At 43.4% G+C, this 13610-nt stretch overlaps 1 protein-coding gene across 2 annotated transcripts; it reads left to right on the top strand.

Annotated features, from left to right (window-relative positions):
* Positions 1–1300: 1300 nt before the first annotated feature.
* On the top strand, positions 1301–13297 carry LOC129814001 (proteasome subunit alpha type-7-like). 2 transcript variants are annotated; one of them, XM_055866717.1, is made up of 8 exons: positions 5886–6276; positions 9848–9897; positions 10233–10359; positions 10438–10562; positions 11912–12034; positions 12297–12416; positions 12715–12777; positions 12867–13297. In XM_055866717.1, the coding sequence occupies exons 1-8, from the start codon at positions 6201–6203 to the stop codon at positions 12960–12962; spliced, it is 780 nt and encodes a 259-aa protein (XP_055722692.1). In that variant the 5' UTR covers positions 5886–6200; the 3' UTR covers positions 12963–13297. The 2 variants fall into 2 exon arrangements, with proteins under 2 accessions (XP_055722694.1, XP_055722692.1); XM_055866719.1 differs by lacking the exons at positions 5886–6276; positions 9848–9897 and adding an exon at positions 1301–1504.
* The last annotated feature ends 313 nt before the right edge of the window (positions 13298–13610 follow it).

The raw sequence follows: 13610 nt of genomic DNA, 5'->3' as shown, positions 1-13610 counted from the left end.
TCCTACCCTCACCACCTGGGGGCGTCCCGTCAGAAACTAGTTAACAGGCCCATGCCTTTACTGTATACTGTTAACCTTGACAGATAAGAAGTATATATCAGCCTACAACTTGTAAAAAAAAGTGCAATTATACTGTGGCCTGGTTAATATTCATTACATGTAACTTGTAAATACATTAGATTTTGTTTTGATAAAAAAGTTAGGCTTATATATAGCCTAACTTTGTGTTATCTGAGTTAGGGTTTGGCCGGGGTAGGCTGTCATTGTAAGTAAGAATTTGTTGCTAACTGACTTGCTAACTAATACTATAAAAAAACGAAATTCCTCAAATGATCACGACCCTGGCTTTATAAGCGCGGAAATCGACTCTGCCGCACGAGCATGCTTTTGCGCACCGGACCTCGAGCTCTCTGCTGTTTCATTACATTGGTGTCAGAAGTGATCGGACCTTGCATCCACGACAGTGCGTGTGCGTGGCCGGGGAGCGCGTTCCTGTAAGACGTAGCTAGCGCGAGGACGCGCTCTTTGAAAGGAGGGAGTAGTGTAACGACCCTGGGTTTATAATCGCGGAAATCGACTCTGCCGGACGAGTATGCTTTTGCGGCACAGTCGACAGCGCGCCGGACCTAAGGCTAGAAGGTCGACGGTTCGAGACCTGCTCCCTGTTGTTTCATTACAATACATTTTTCAAAGCTTTGCAATGCTGCGAAAAACAGTTGTACTGCATTAGAGTGCAAAAACAAATCGATATTCCCAGTTTAGTATGTCTTTGCAGGGCAAATCTTATTTTGAAAAATAATATTACACGATCGCACTGCCAGCATAATTTCCAGCTGCTAGGAGAAAACTAATAGAATAGGACGCTATTCTGAACCCTATTAGCTAATCCATTAGAGGGGTCGAAAATCTCATTAACACATTTATCTTCGTGAGATATTTAAAAATAAATTGAAGTAATAACTGAAATATCAAAATAATACCAACATGTCAATACATTGTATCATTGTTTAGTGGGGTGCAATTAAAACATAAAAACAAAACAATATGTTCAACCCCTTTCTAGTAGTGGAATAATCCAAACTCAACCCCAGGGGATTGGAAAATACAATGCCCCGGAAAGGGACCAAACAGCGCTGGAAACGTCTGTATCAACCCCTTACAATGGTCCCGAACCACACTTCTGAAATATTTTCGAGTGATGGAGAGTGAAATAAAATGTAGCATTTGGATAATTTTGAAATGGTGGGTATTTTCTCAGGGAAATGCTCAAAATGCAACACGTCCAAGTTCAGAGTTCTAGCGCATGCGCTCTGTGAGTGTACACACGATAAATTGGCTAGAAAACATTCACTAGCTGAGTAGCTACACACATTTCACTGAATTTGTTTCTAGCAACAACATAATGGCAGCAAGATATGACAGGGCGATCACTGTGTTTTCTCCTGACGGTCACCTTTTTCAGGTGGAATATGCGCAAGAGGCCGTGAAGAAAGGCTCCACCGCTGTAAGTTTATGAAGCTGATAAGCAGCTGTTAGCTATCTAGATCACTTTTTGTGACTTGGATGAAGGAGAAAATTGATTGTTTCCACTAGTAACCACAGCCACAAAGTCAAAATTGGCTATATTACAAAAATGCGTAAAAACAAAAATGTGCTTTTTAACCGTTATTTAAGGTTAGCAGTGTGGTTGAGGTTAGTTAGGTTTCAAATAAGATTTTAAAGCAGGGGTGGGCAAACTTTTTGCTCGAGGGCCACATCGAGATTTTGAAATTCAACAACGGGCCAGTAATATCTAACAATCAGTGGCGATTTAAGCATGGAAATCTTGGTGGGGCCCAAAAAAAGAAGGGGATGTATGCCAGCAAAACCACTGCACAACACTAAACAATGCATTAATTGCTCTTTAACGGTGACAAATTGTGCCCAGAAACTGTTAGGGCCTACACAAAGCTGTCCCAACAGCAGTCCCAACACCTTACCACTGCTACACCTGGCTATCAACAGAGGCTTATCTGGCAGTGGAACAGTTCATTCAGCCTCATTTACTGCCTTTAGAAAAGCATAGCTGATATGGCTGACTTTCTTAAACAAATGTGCTTTCTAATGACAATTGAGAGGTACAAACTATGGCATAAGGGGACAACAAGCGGATAAGATGCAATCCGTAATATCGATTGAGATGTTAATGAGTGAGCTAGGATGTACGTAGTCTAACTATTTGTTTAGCACTTTTGAAATGTACAGCAACAGAATTCAGAGCATGGGCTGTTCTTAGTGTTCTCCCTGTACATGAAGTCAGCGTAGGATAAATAAAGGGCTTGTAAATTAGGGATGCACGATATATCGGTATCGGACGATATTAGCTAAAAATGGCGACATCGGCCGATTTGTCTAGTTTAACGCTGATGTGCAAAACCGATGTCAAAGCTGATGTGCATACCTATATAACGTAAGTACATGATGTAATGACGCCACGTAAAATGTAGCGTGAGACTTGCAACACAGCATTTCTAGCCTACAATGTCTGCTGTGTGAATCGAGCAGTCATTTGAAAGAGGAAGAACATATCAGCAAGACAACTCAAAGGTGAAATCTATTAACGCCAAGATAATGGAATTCATCGCCATTGACAATCAACCGTTCTCTGTCGTGGGTGATGTTGGCTTTTGCCGACTGGTCGAGCACCGGTACACACTAAGTATGCGCTATTTTTTTGATGTTGCCCTACCGGAGTTACACATTAATTATGTCACTGCTATTAGCTTCACGACTGACATTTCGACTAGCAATATCAGCCCCATGAGCATGCTGAGTCTGACAGCACAGTTGGTCGTCGAGGATTTCGTACTGAGGAAAGTCGTCTTGCATGCTCATGAATGTGGCTGTCATACCGCTGCTGCCATTTCAATGGCATTTGAGAACATGTTTGAAACTTGAAAACATGAACATGCTAGCTCTATTCGAACAACTGACTCAAGAAATTAGCTCATCAACTGCGCCTGCAGCAGACGTGATACCCTCTGTCATGGCATTGAAACGCCTGCTCAACAAAACTGCCCGACACAGGCTGTGAGTAAGCGAATTCGGTGGCATTCTCTCTTTACTGTGTCGCCACCATGCTCGATGCTATATACAAGGACGGCTACTTCGATGCAGACAAGAAACAGGGTTTACAGCTGGACAAGATGGAAAGGAGGGGGCTCGGGGGGGGGGGGGGGGGGGGGGGGGGGGGGGGGGTAGAAGCTGTTCAGAAGCGACTTGGCACAGCTTGCCGCGCGGGAAGCAGAGAGAACAATCTATGACTAGGATGGCTGGAGTCTTTGACAATTTTTAGGGCCTTCCTCTGACACCGCCTGGTATAGAGGTCATGGATGGCAGGAAGCTTGTCCCAGTGATGTACTGGGCCGTATGCACTACCCTCTAGTGCCTTTCAGTTGGAGGCCGAGCAGTGGCCATACCAGGCAGTGATGCAACCAGTCAGGATGCTCTCGATGGTGCAGCTGTAAAACCTTTTGAGGATCTGCGGACCCATGCCAAATCTTTTCAGTCTCCTGAAGCGGAAGAGGTTTTGCCATGCCCTTTTCATGACTGTCTTGGTGTGCTTGGACCATGTTAGTTTGTTGGTGATGTGGACACCAAGGAACTTGAAGCTCTCAACCTGCTATACTACAGCCCCGTTGATGAGAATGGGGGTGTGCTCAGTTCTCTTTTTCCTGTTGTCCACAATCATCGCCTTTGTCTTGATCACGTTGAGGGAGAGGTTGTTGTCCTGGCACCACACACCCAGGTCTCTGACCTCCTCCCTATAGACTGTGTCATCATTGTTGGTGATCAGGCCCATCACTGTTGTCATCGGCAAACTCAATGATGGTGTTGGAGTCTTCCCTTGCCGTGCAGTCATGAGTGAACAGGGAGTACAGGAGGGGACTGAGCACACACCCCTGAGGGGTCCCTGTGTTGAGCATCAGAGTTGCGGATGTGTTGTTACTTACACTTACCACCTGAGGGCGGCCCGTCAGGAAGTCCAGGATCCAGTTGCAGAGGGAGGTGTTTAGTCCCAGGTTCCTTAGCTTATTGATGAGCTTTGATGGCACTATGGTGTTGACCACTGAGCTGTAGTCAATGAATAGCATTCTCACATAAGTGTTCCTTTTATCCAGGTGGGAAAGAGCAGTGTGGAGTGCAATAGAGATAGCATCATCTGTGGATCTGTTAGGGCGGTATGAAAATTGGAGTGGGTCTAGGGTTTCTGGGATAATGGTGTTGATGTGAGCCATGACCAGCCTTTCAAAGCACTTCATGGCTACGGACATGAGTGCTACGGGTCTGTAGTCATTTAGGCAGGTTACCTTCGCTTTCTTGGGCACAGAAATTATGGTGGTCTGCTTGAAACATGTTGGTATTAGACTCGGACAGGGAGAGGTTGAAAATATCAGTGAAGACACTTGCCAGTTGGTCAGTGCATGCTCACAGTACACGTCCTGGTAATCCACCTGGCCCTGCAGCCTTGTGAATGTTGACATGTTTAAAGGCGCCAGCCGGTGTAGTACGACTCGGTCTTAGTCCTGTATTGACGTTTTGCCTGTTTGATGGTTCGTCGGGGGACATAGCGGGATTTCTTATAAGCTTCCAGGTTAGAGTCCCGCTCCTTGAAGCGGCCTTTAGCTCAATGCGGATGTTGCTTGTAGTCCATGGCTTCTGGTTGGGGTATGTACGTACGGTCACTGTGGGGATGACGTCATCGATGCACTTATTGATGAAGCCAATGACTGATGTGGTGTACTCCTCAATGCTATCGGAAATCCGGAACATATTCCAGTCTGTGCTAGCAAAACAGTCCTGTAGCTTAGCATCTGCTTCATCTGACCACTTTTTTCTATTGATCGAGTCACTGGTGCTTGCTGCTTTAAGTTTTGCTTGTAAGCAGGAATCAGGTGGATAGAATTATGGTCAGATTTGCCAAATGGAGGGTGAGCTTTGTATGCGTCTCTGTGTGGAGTAAAGGTGGTCCAGAGGTTGTGTGTGTGTGTCCCCCCCCCTCTGGTTGCTCATTTAACATGCTGATAGAAATTTGGATTTAAGTTTCCCTGCATTAAAGTCCCCGGCCACTAGGAGCTCGCTTCTGGGTGAGCCTTTTCCTGTTTGCTTATGGTGGATTACAGTTCATTGAGTGCGGACTTATTGCTAGCCTCAGTCTGTGGTGGTATGTAGACAGCTACGAAAAATACAGATAGTGTGGTCTACAGTTTCACGAGATACTCTACCTCAGGTGAGCAAAACCTCGAGACTTCCTGAGATATCGTGCACCAGCTGTTATTTACAAAAATACATAGTCTGCCGCCCCTTGTCTTACCAGACGCCGCTGTTCTATCCTGCCGATACAGCGTATAAACAGCCAGCTGTATGTCAGGGCCATCAGACTGCTAAACAGCAATCACTAACTCTGAGAGGCTGCTGCCTACATTGGTCTTAATCACTGGCCACTTTAATAAATGGCTCACTAGTCACTTTATACAATGCACTCTAAATAATGCCACTTTAATAATGTTTACATATCTCATATCACATGTATATACTGTATTTTATACCATCTATTGCACCTTGCCTATGCCGCTCGGCCATCGCTCATCCATGTACTTACATGTACATATTCTCATTCACCCCTTTAGATTTGTGTATTAGGTTGTTGTGGAATTGTTAGATATTACTGCACTGTCGGAACTGGAAGCACAAGCATTTCGCTGCACTCGCATTAACATCTGTGACAAATCAAATTCGATTTGATAATGTCATCGTTCAGCCACGACTCTGTGAAGCATAAGATATTACAATCTTGAATGTCCCGTTGGTAGTTTAATCTTCCGCGTAGGTCATCGATTGCACATTTGCTAGCAGAAATGGAAGGCAGTGGGGGTTCATTCGATCCCCTACAATTTCTCAGAAGGCAGCCTGCCCCTTTTTCTCCACCTTCTCTTCACGCAAATGACAGGGATTTGGGCCTGTTCCTGGGAAATATGTCATTCATGTCGGACTCGTTAAAGGAGGGGAAAACGATTCTGCCAGTTCGTGGTGAGTAATCACAATTCTGATGTCCAGAAGTTATTTTCGGTCATAAGACAGTAGCAGCAACATTATGTACAAAAATAAGTTACAAACAACGCAAAGAAAAAAGAAGAAAAAAAACACAATTGCATAGGAACATGTCAAATGTCAGCCTTCTTCTCCGGCGCCATCTTATTGAGAATGAAACGAACGAACAACGAAACAGCACAGTAAGTAAGTGAAAGAAATAGGTTCTGATATTATTTTACTGCTAATGGGGACATATGTAAATGCCAACAAAATATATTTTTGTGTGTAACCTTTTATTTAACTAGGCATGTCAGTTAATTTGTTCTTATTATTTACAATGATGGCCAAACCCGGACGACGCCTGGCCAATTGTGCACCACCCTATGGGCTTCCACATCACGGCTGGATGTGATACAGCCTAGATTCGAACCAGGGACTGTAGTGACACCTCTTGTGCTGGGGTGCAGTGCCTTAGACCGCTGCGTCCGTGTTAACTATTTAACTGTACTAGAATGCTTAAAAGGCCTCAAATGTTTTTTATATCGGTAATCTGTATCTTTATCGGGGTTTTTTGGCAAGGAAAATATTGGGTCTCGGTATCGGCCAAAAATGTAATATCGGTGCATCACTAATATAAATAAGAATTTGTACTTAACTGACTTGCCTAGTTAAACAAAGGTTAAAAGAAAATATGAAAAAAGACTCAAATAAATATATAGCAGACAATGAAAGCTCTTAAAATATTCGATCATTACTCTAAAACAGGTTATAGGCTACATGTGCACCACCAAGTCAGAACAGTAGGTGAAATTTAAGAGGGGTAAATAGACCAAATTATTAGGGTGAGGCACATGGGCTACTAACATCTTAGTATTACTTTCTTAGCTACAGTATACATATCTCCCTGGCATATTACATCATTCATGCAGCAACACAACACATTTTTGGACTCCCCTTGCTGTGCTCACTTGAACAGGAAGGTGGCGTGGCAGTCCTTCGTGGGCAAAGTCTGACATTCTCTGGATTTATGGTGCTTTCAAAACAACTGGGAACTCTGGGGAGGGAAAAAAAAAACAAGGTACAATCATGATGTCGTAGCTCTAGAAAGAGGCCGGATTTACAATTCCGAGTTGGATTTATGTATTTTCCCTGTCGGAGCTTGTTTATTCCCGACTTCCCAGTTGTCTTGAACTCACTGAAGTCAAGTTTTCGCAGTTCCGAGTTAAGTTGTTTTGAGCGCTGCACAAATCATGCTTCATTGACCGCATGGCCAAAGTTGAATCTTTATCATTTTAAATTTGGAAAAGGTTTGCTGTGTCTGTCAGCGTAGTGTCCAGAACATGGAGGCGCTACCAGGAGACAGGCCAGTACATCAGGAGATGTGGAGGAGGCCGTAGGAGAACAATAACCCAGCAGCAGGACCGCTACCTCCGCCTTTGTGCAAGGAGGTGCACTGCCAGCGCCCTGCAAAATGACCTCCAGCAGGCCACAAATGTGCATGTGTCTGCTCAAACGGTCAGAAACAGACTCCATGAGGGTGGCATTTGCCAGAGAACACCAAGATTGGCAAATTCGCCACTGGCGCCCTGTGCTCTTCACAGATGAAAGCAGGTTCACACTGAGCACATGAGCACATGTGACAGACGTGACAGTCTGGAGACGCCGTGGAGAACGTTCTGCTGCCTGCAACATCCTCCAGCATGACCGGTTTGGCGGTGGGTCAGTCATGGTGTGGAGTGGCATTTCTTTGTGGGGCCGCACAGCCCTCCATGTGCTCGCCAGAGGTAGCCTGACTGCCAAAAGGTACCGAGATGAGATCCTCAGACCCCTTGTGAGACCATATGCTGACACATGCACATTTGTGGCCTGCTGGAGGTCATTTTGCAGGGCGCTGGCAGTGCACCTCCTTGCACAAAGGCGGAGGTAGCGGTCCTGCTGCTGGGTTGTTGCCCTCCTACGGCCTCCTCCACGTCTCCTGATGTACTGGCCTGTCTCCTGGTAGCGCCTCCATGCTCTGGACACTACGCTGACAGACACAGCAAACCTTTTTGCCACAGCTCGCATTGATGTGCCATCCTGGATGAGCTGCACTACCTGAGCCACTTGTGTGGGTTGTAGACTCCGTCTCATGCTACCACTAGAGTGAGAGCACCGCCAGCATTCAAAAGTGACCAAAACATCCGCCAGGAAGCATAGGAACTGAGAAGTGGTCTGTGGTCACCACCTGCAGAATCACTCCTTTTTTGGGGGTGTCTTGCTAATTGCCTATAATTTCCACCTTTTGTCTATTCCATTTGCACAACAGCATGTGACATTTATTGTCAATCAGTGTTGCTTCCTAAGTGGACAGTTTGATTTCACAGAAGTGTGATTGACTTGGAGTTACATTGTGTTGTTTAAGTGTTCCCTTTATTTTTTTGAGCAGTGTATTTCTAAAATTCCATTATTTAACTTTTAGATGTTTGTTTTGCTGTGTATTGTTAGCAGTGGCAAACCGTCATTCAGGGCATGTGGGGCAGAGCCTGTTATTTTCGAATCAATACGCATCACATAGTTTGCAAACAATGTTAAAAAATACAAATTGAGTTAATAAAGCCGCATACAAACAGTCTCTTTTTTGTTGAGTAGGCAGCTCCAAAATGCAGGTGTTTTAGCCTAGCTAGGTGCTTTCTGTGGTGGTGGGCACATCTCAACATCAACTGTTCAGAGGAGACTGCGTGAATCAGGCCTTTATTTTCGAATTGCTGCTAAGAAACCGCTACTAAAAAAACACTACTAAAGGACACCAATAAGATTAGACTTGCTTGGGCCAAGATACACGAGCAATGGACATTAGCCCGGTGGAAATCTGTCCTTTGGTCTGAGGAGTCCAGATGTAAAAAATGTGGTTCCAACCGCCATATCTTTGTGAGACGCAGAGTAGGTGATGATCTCCGCATGTGTGGTTCCCACGGTGAAGCATGGAGGAGGTGGTGTGGGGATGCTTTGCTGGTGACACTGTCGGGTGATTTTATTTAGAGTTCAAGGCACACTTAACCAGCATGGCTACCACAGCATTCTACAGCGATATGCCATCCCATCTGGTTTGAGCTTAGTGGGACTATCATTCGGTTTTCAACAGGACAATGACCCAACACACCTCCAGGCGGTGTAAGGGCTATTTGACAAAGAAGGAGAGCGATGGAGTGCTACATCAGATGACCTGGCCTCCACAATCCTCTGACCTCAACCCAATTGAGATGGTTTTGGAGGAGTTGGACCGCAGAGTGAAGGAAAACCAGCCAATGAGTGCTCAGCTTCAGTCCTCTGGGGTGAAATGAGCACCGCATACAGTAGATGTGCGGTGCTCAAAATACTTCATACTCCAATTCACTCGTTTCAACCGGACAAACCGTGCCCACTTCAAAGCTTGCGTCTCGTTTTTTGGCAACAAATTAGTCGTTATCTCTTACTTGTGGGTATTACTGCACTGGCTACAAATGATGGAAAACTACACTGCTCACTGGACTTCCACTACCAAACACACAAGAGAACAGGCCTTGCAGTTTTTCACAGGAATTAGTTTATTTCTTCATGGATGTGCATAGTAGCTCACCAGCGCCAACACTTGGTTTGGAATTAAATTACATGCTAGCATGGCCAGTAGCTAACGTTAGCCAGCTGGAACTAGCACCGGGTCTCCATTAGATGTTGAGAAATAGTGCATTGTGGGTAGTTATCTGGAAATAAGTTAATAAATATAAAAGCGCTAAAACATAACTGTTTGTGGTTATAGGTAGTGAGATCGTGACTACAACTAAGTCTTTGAAAGACACTGTTACTTTGGTGAGTAAAAACTCATGCTTCCTACCCTTAAAGAAGAGATGGTTAAAATGGGTGGGGTTTATGACTCTGGCTGTAGTAACTAGTGATGTCCCAAATTGATAGCTATAGCTAGCTAACTCAGTTAACTAGCTAGTAGTTGCTAGTAAATTATCATGTTCAATTATTTAATGCTGTTATCTGGAATGTTTGCTTGCATAATTTTAGTGTGATTACTAAGCTAGCAAGTTAACTGTTACTTAGCAAATCTAACTAGCTAACTGTCACAGAGCGCATGTGATGTTTGTTTAAATAGCTAGCTGACTGTTTAATTTACCCATTCATTCCTCTAACATTAGGTGGGCATCAGAGGCAAAGACATTGTTGTCCTTGGAGTTGAGAAGAAGTCAGTGGCCAAGCTGCAGGAGGAAAGAACAGTCCGCAAAATATGCACCCTAGACGACCATGTCTGCATGGCATTTGCAGGTACCTATAAACTTAATTAATTTGCTTGAAATTGAAACCTGCTGGAAGCTTTTGTCTTATTAACCATCTGTCTGTCAGGCCTGACAGCAGATGCCCGCATCGTGGTCAACAGAGCTCGTGTGGAGTGCCAGAGTCACCGGCTCACTGTGGAGGACCCAGTGACCGTAGAGTACATCACACGACACATCGCCACCCTGAAACAGGTAGGATAGCCTACATCGCCATATATAAACCGGTAGGCTCCGTTCCTCGAACTAAGAACAAACAGCCCCTAACGGCTTGGCATAGAGTACCACAGAATGATTCATAATACACACAACATCTAGAGGTCAAACAAGGAAGTGTTTCCAATCGCTTTTTCACCATAAAACGTTCGCCATAGAGAATTTTAGGAACACTTTAAATTAGGGCTGTGTTTCATGTAGGCTTATCCTGGCGTGACATTTTGATAACCGTGTAAATGTATTTAAGCCAGTGAATTTTATCCATATATTCAAATGTATTTACCCCCCCCCCCCCCCCCCCAAAAAAAAAAATGAAATGTTAACTTGGCTATCATGAAGAACTACAAATGCCATGATGATCTGGATGAGACTGCAGAATCGAGGCGAAGGTAATAATCTCTGGATTAACTAATTAGGCAGGTAGCCTAGTGGTTAGAGCGTTGGACTAGTAACCGAAAGGTTGCAAGATTGAATCCCCGAGCTGACAAGGTAAAAATCTGTCGTTCTGCCCCTTAACTGACTTGCCTAGTTAAATAAAGGTAATATATAAATTGGCTACATTTCTTTAAATTGACAATTCTGTCAACTGTCTTGTGCAAGTTTTAAGTTGACACAACCTTTTTAGCAAAGGTGTCATCTAGTGATGACGTACAGGAGCTTGCAGGGATTTGTAGTCTTACATGACTTCTCCTGATGCTAAATAGCATTTTCAAATCTGAGAGTAAATAGAGCTGAATAAGTCACCTTGTCTGAGCGAGATTTACATGGTTATCAAAACTCAAGCCAGGGTAAGCCTACATGAAACACAGCCCTTATTTGAATAAGTGTTTCTAAAATTCTCTGGGGGAGCATTTATGGTGGACAAACGATTGGAACCGTTTCCCTTTTTGACTGCTAGGTTTTATGGGTATTATAACACCTCCACTGTGGGGCTCTATTGCCACCCATGAGAAACAGACATCACTCAACTCAACAATTGGACAGACTTCACTTAAACTGGAAGTCACAGCCCTCCGTAAGTCTTTCTCTCAAGATAGCATCCCCCCAACCCAAAGAAAGCCATGCATGTGTGCCAGAAAACAGTAGCTTGTGTGGGACTTGTATTTTTGATGTGGTGAAGCAAGGAGGAAGTGAAAAATACCTTTGTGTGGATATTTTTACAATTACTAACATCATAAAAAACAATTGTAACATGACTTTAGGTTTTCGGCGATGAGTTAATACGCAACAATCCTATCTAAGAGCGAGTTCATATGACGCTTGACTGAATGGTCTTTTGAAGGTCAGTTTTGTGTTCATAACCGGTTTTTGATATTTTAATTCTCTAGCGCTACACTCAGAGCAATGGACGCAGACCGTTTGGCATCTCTGCCTTGATCGTGGGTTTTGACTGTGATGGGACCCCCAGGCTCTATCAGACTGACCCCTCTGGAACTTACCACGCATGGAAGGTCAGCCAATCCACAAAGATTCCTTACCTTTCTCCACAGCCAAATATGTTAAACTTTCTTCACAGCTATAGTGTCTATAACTAGTGTGCCTGAAGTGTATCATTGCAAAAATGTGATAATTTTGTATCCTAAATGTTCAGGTCTGTTTTTTAAAATCAACATTAGTAGGAGAAAACATTTTCCTGTTGATGTGTATTTCATTTTTTTTTACTTTTGTTTAAAAATACTGAGGTACTGATTTGTTTGCTATCCCTTTGTTCAGGCAAATGCGATTGGCCGTAGTGCTAAGACGGTGAGGGAGTTCCTGGAGAAGAACTACACAGACGAAGCCATCGCCACTAACAATGAGTCGATAAAGCTGGCCATCAAAGCCTTGCTTGAGGTGAAGTCAAATGCTCTCTTTTTATAGTGGTAAATTCCAAACTGACCCCTAAACCCTACTTCTTAGGCACTTCTTGATCTGAGGCAATTGAATTGGTGTATTCACTATGGCAAAAATGCCACCTAGCCAATTAGAGGGCAAGATAGAGCTACAGAATTAGCATATAATTTATACCTACAAGAATTCTGGATGTTACAAACATTTAGGGGGAGGGGGACAATTTGCAATTCAGCATAGGTTTGCACCTGAAATCCATCATGCATATTTTTATGCGTACACCTTTGAACTATGTCTACAGGTGGTTCAGTCTGGTGGGAAGAACATTGAACTTGCTGTAATTAGAAGAAACGAGCCACTGAAGGTAAGGGTCTTGGTCTCATGTCCTAGTATTTACTGCTTTGCAAATATATTTGTCTATGGGCTAATTGCTGTATTTTTTACTCCATGTAGTTATTGGAGTCCAAAGAAATTGAGACCCTGGTGACTGAGATAGAGAAAGAGAAGGAAGATGAGGCAGAGAAGAAAAAACAGAAGAAGTCTACTTGAAGTCATAATGAAACTGGCTTTCATTTAGCACTTGCTTAAAGGCAGCATATTTGGTCTGCAAACATCAAAACGTGTTTACAAGCCCAAAAACATCTTTCATGTCACACGCTAAGGGCTGAATCTTAACTTGATGTAGGTTGGTATGTTGAATTAGTCACACATCTCACATTGCCATCGATGCATTGTTTATGTGGAAATCTAAGTCAAATGTATGGATCTCAAGTTAGGATTCAGACCTACAATGAGGTCTCCCCTCTGCCCACGTATGTTGTTGAACTTCTTTAGAGTGAATGTTATTGGATCAAAATGCTTAATAAAGTCAACTTGTTTATGTACCATCTTTGTTTTTATTCTCATGATGCCCTATTATTTTCTGACTTCTATTGCATTATGGTGTCAGTGTTATTTTCTTTAGATTCATTGTTGTCTTTATGACGTGCTGGTGCTAAAATAATCATTTTCTGCAGGCAGAAGCCGAGCACTTTATCACAGAAAATATATGTATAACATAAACATACAAGTTTGGGGTCACTTAAATGTCCTTGTTTTTGAAAGAAAAGCAAAAAATATTTGTCCATTTTTAAAAGAACATCAAATACAGTGTAGACATTGTTAATATTGTAAATGACTAATGTAGCTGGAAACTGC

Source organism: Salvelinus fontinalis, chromosome 17 (genome assembly GCF_029448725.1).
Source record: "Salvelinus fontinalis isolate EN_2023a chromosome 17, ASM2944872v1, whole genome shotgun sequence".
In the NCBI taxonomy this organism is placed as follows: domain Eukaryota; kingdom Metazoa; phylum Chordata; class Actinopteri; order Salmoniformes; family Salmonidae; genus Salvelinus; species Salvelinus fontinalis.
The sequence above is the reverse complement of the archived record's forward strand: the minus strand, read 5'-3'. Positions and strand labels throughout refer to the sequence as shown.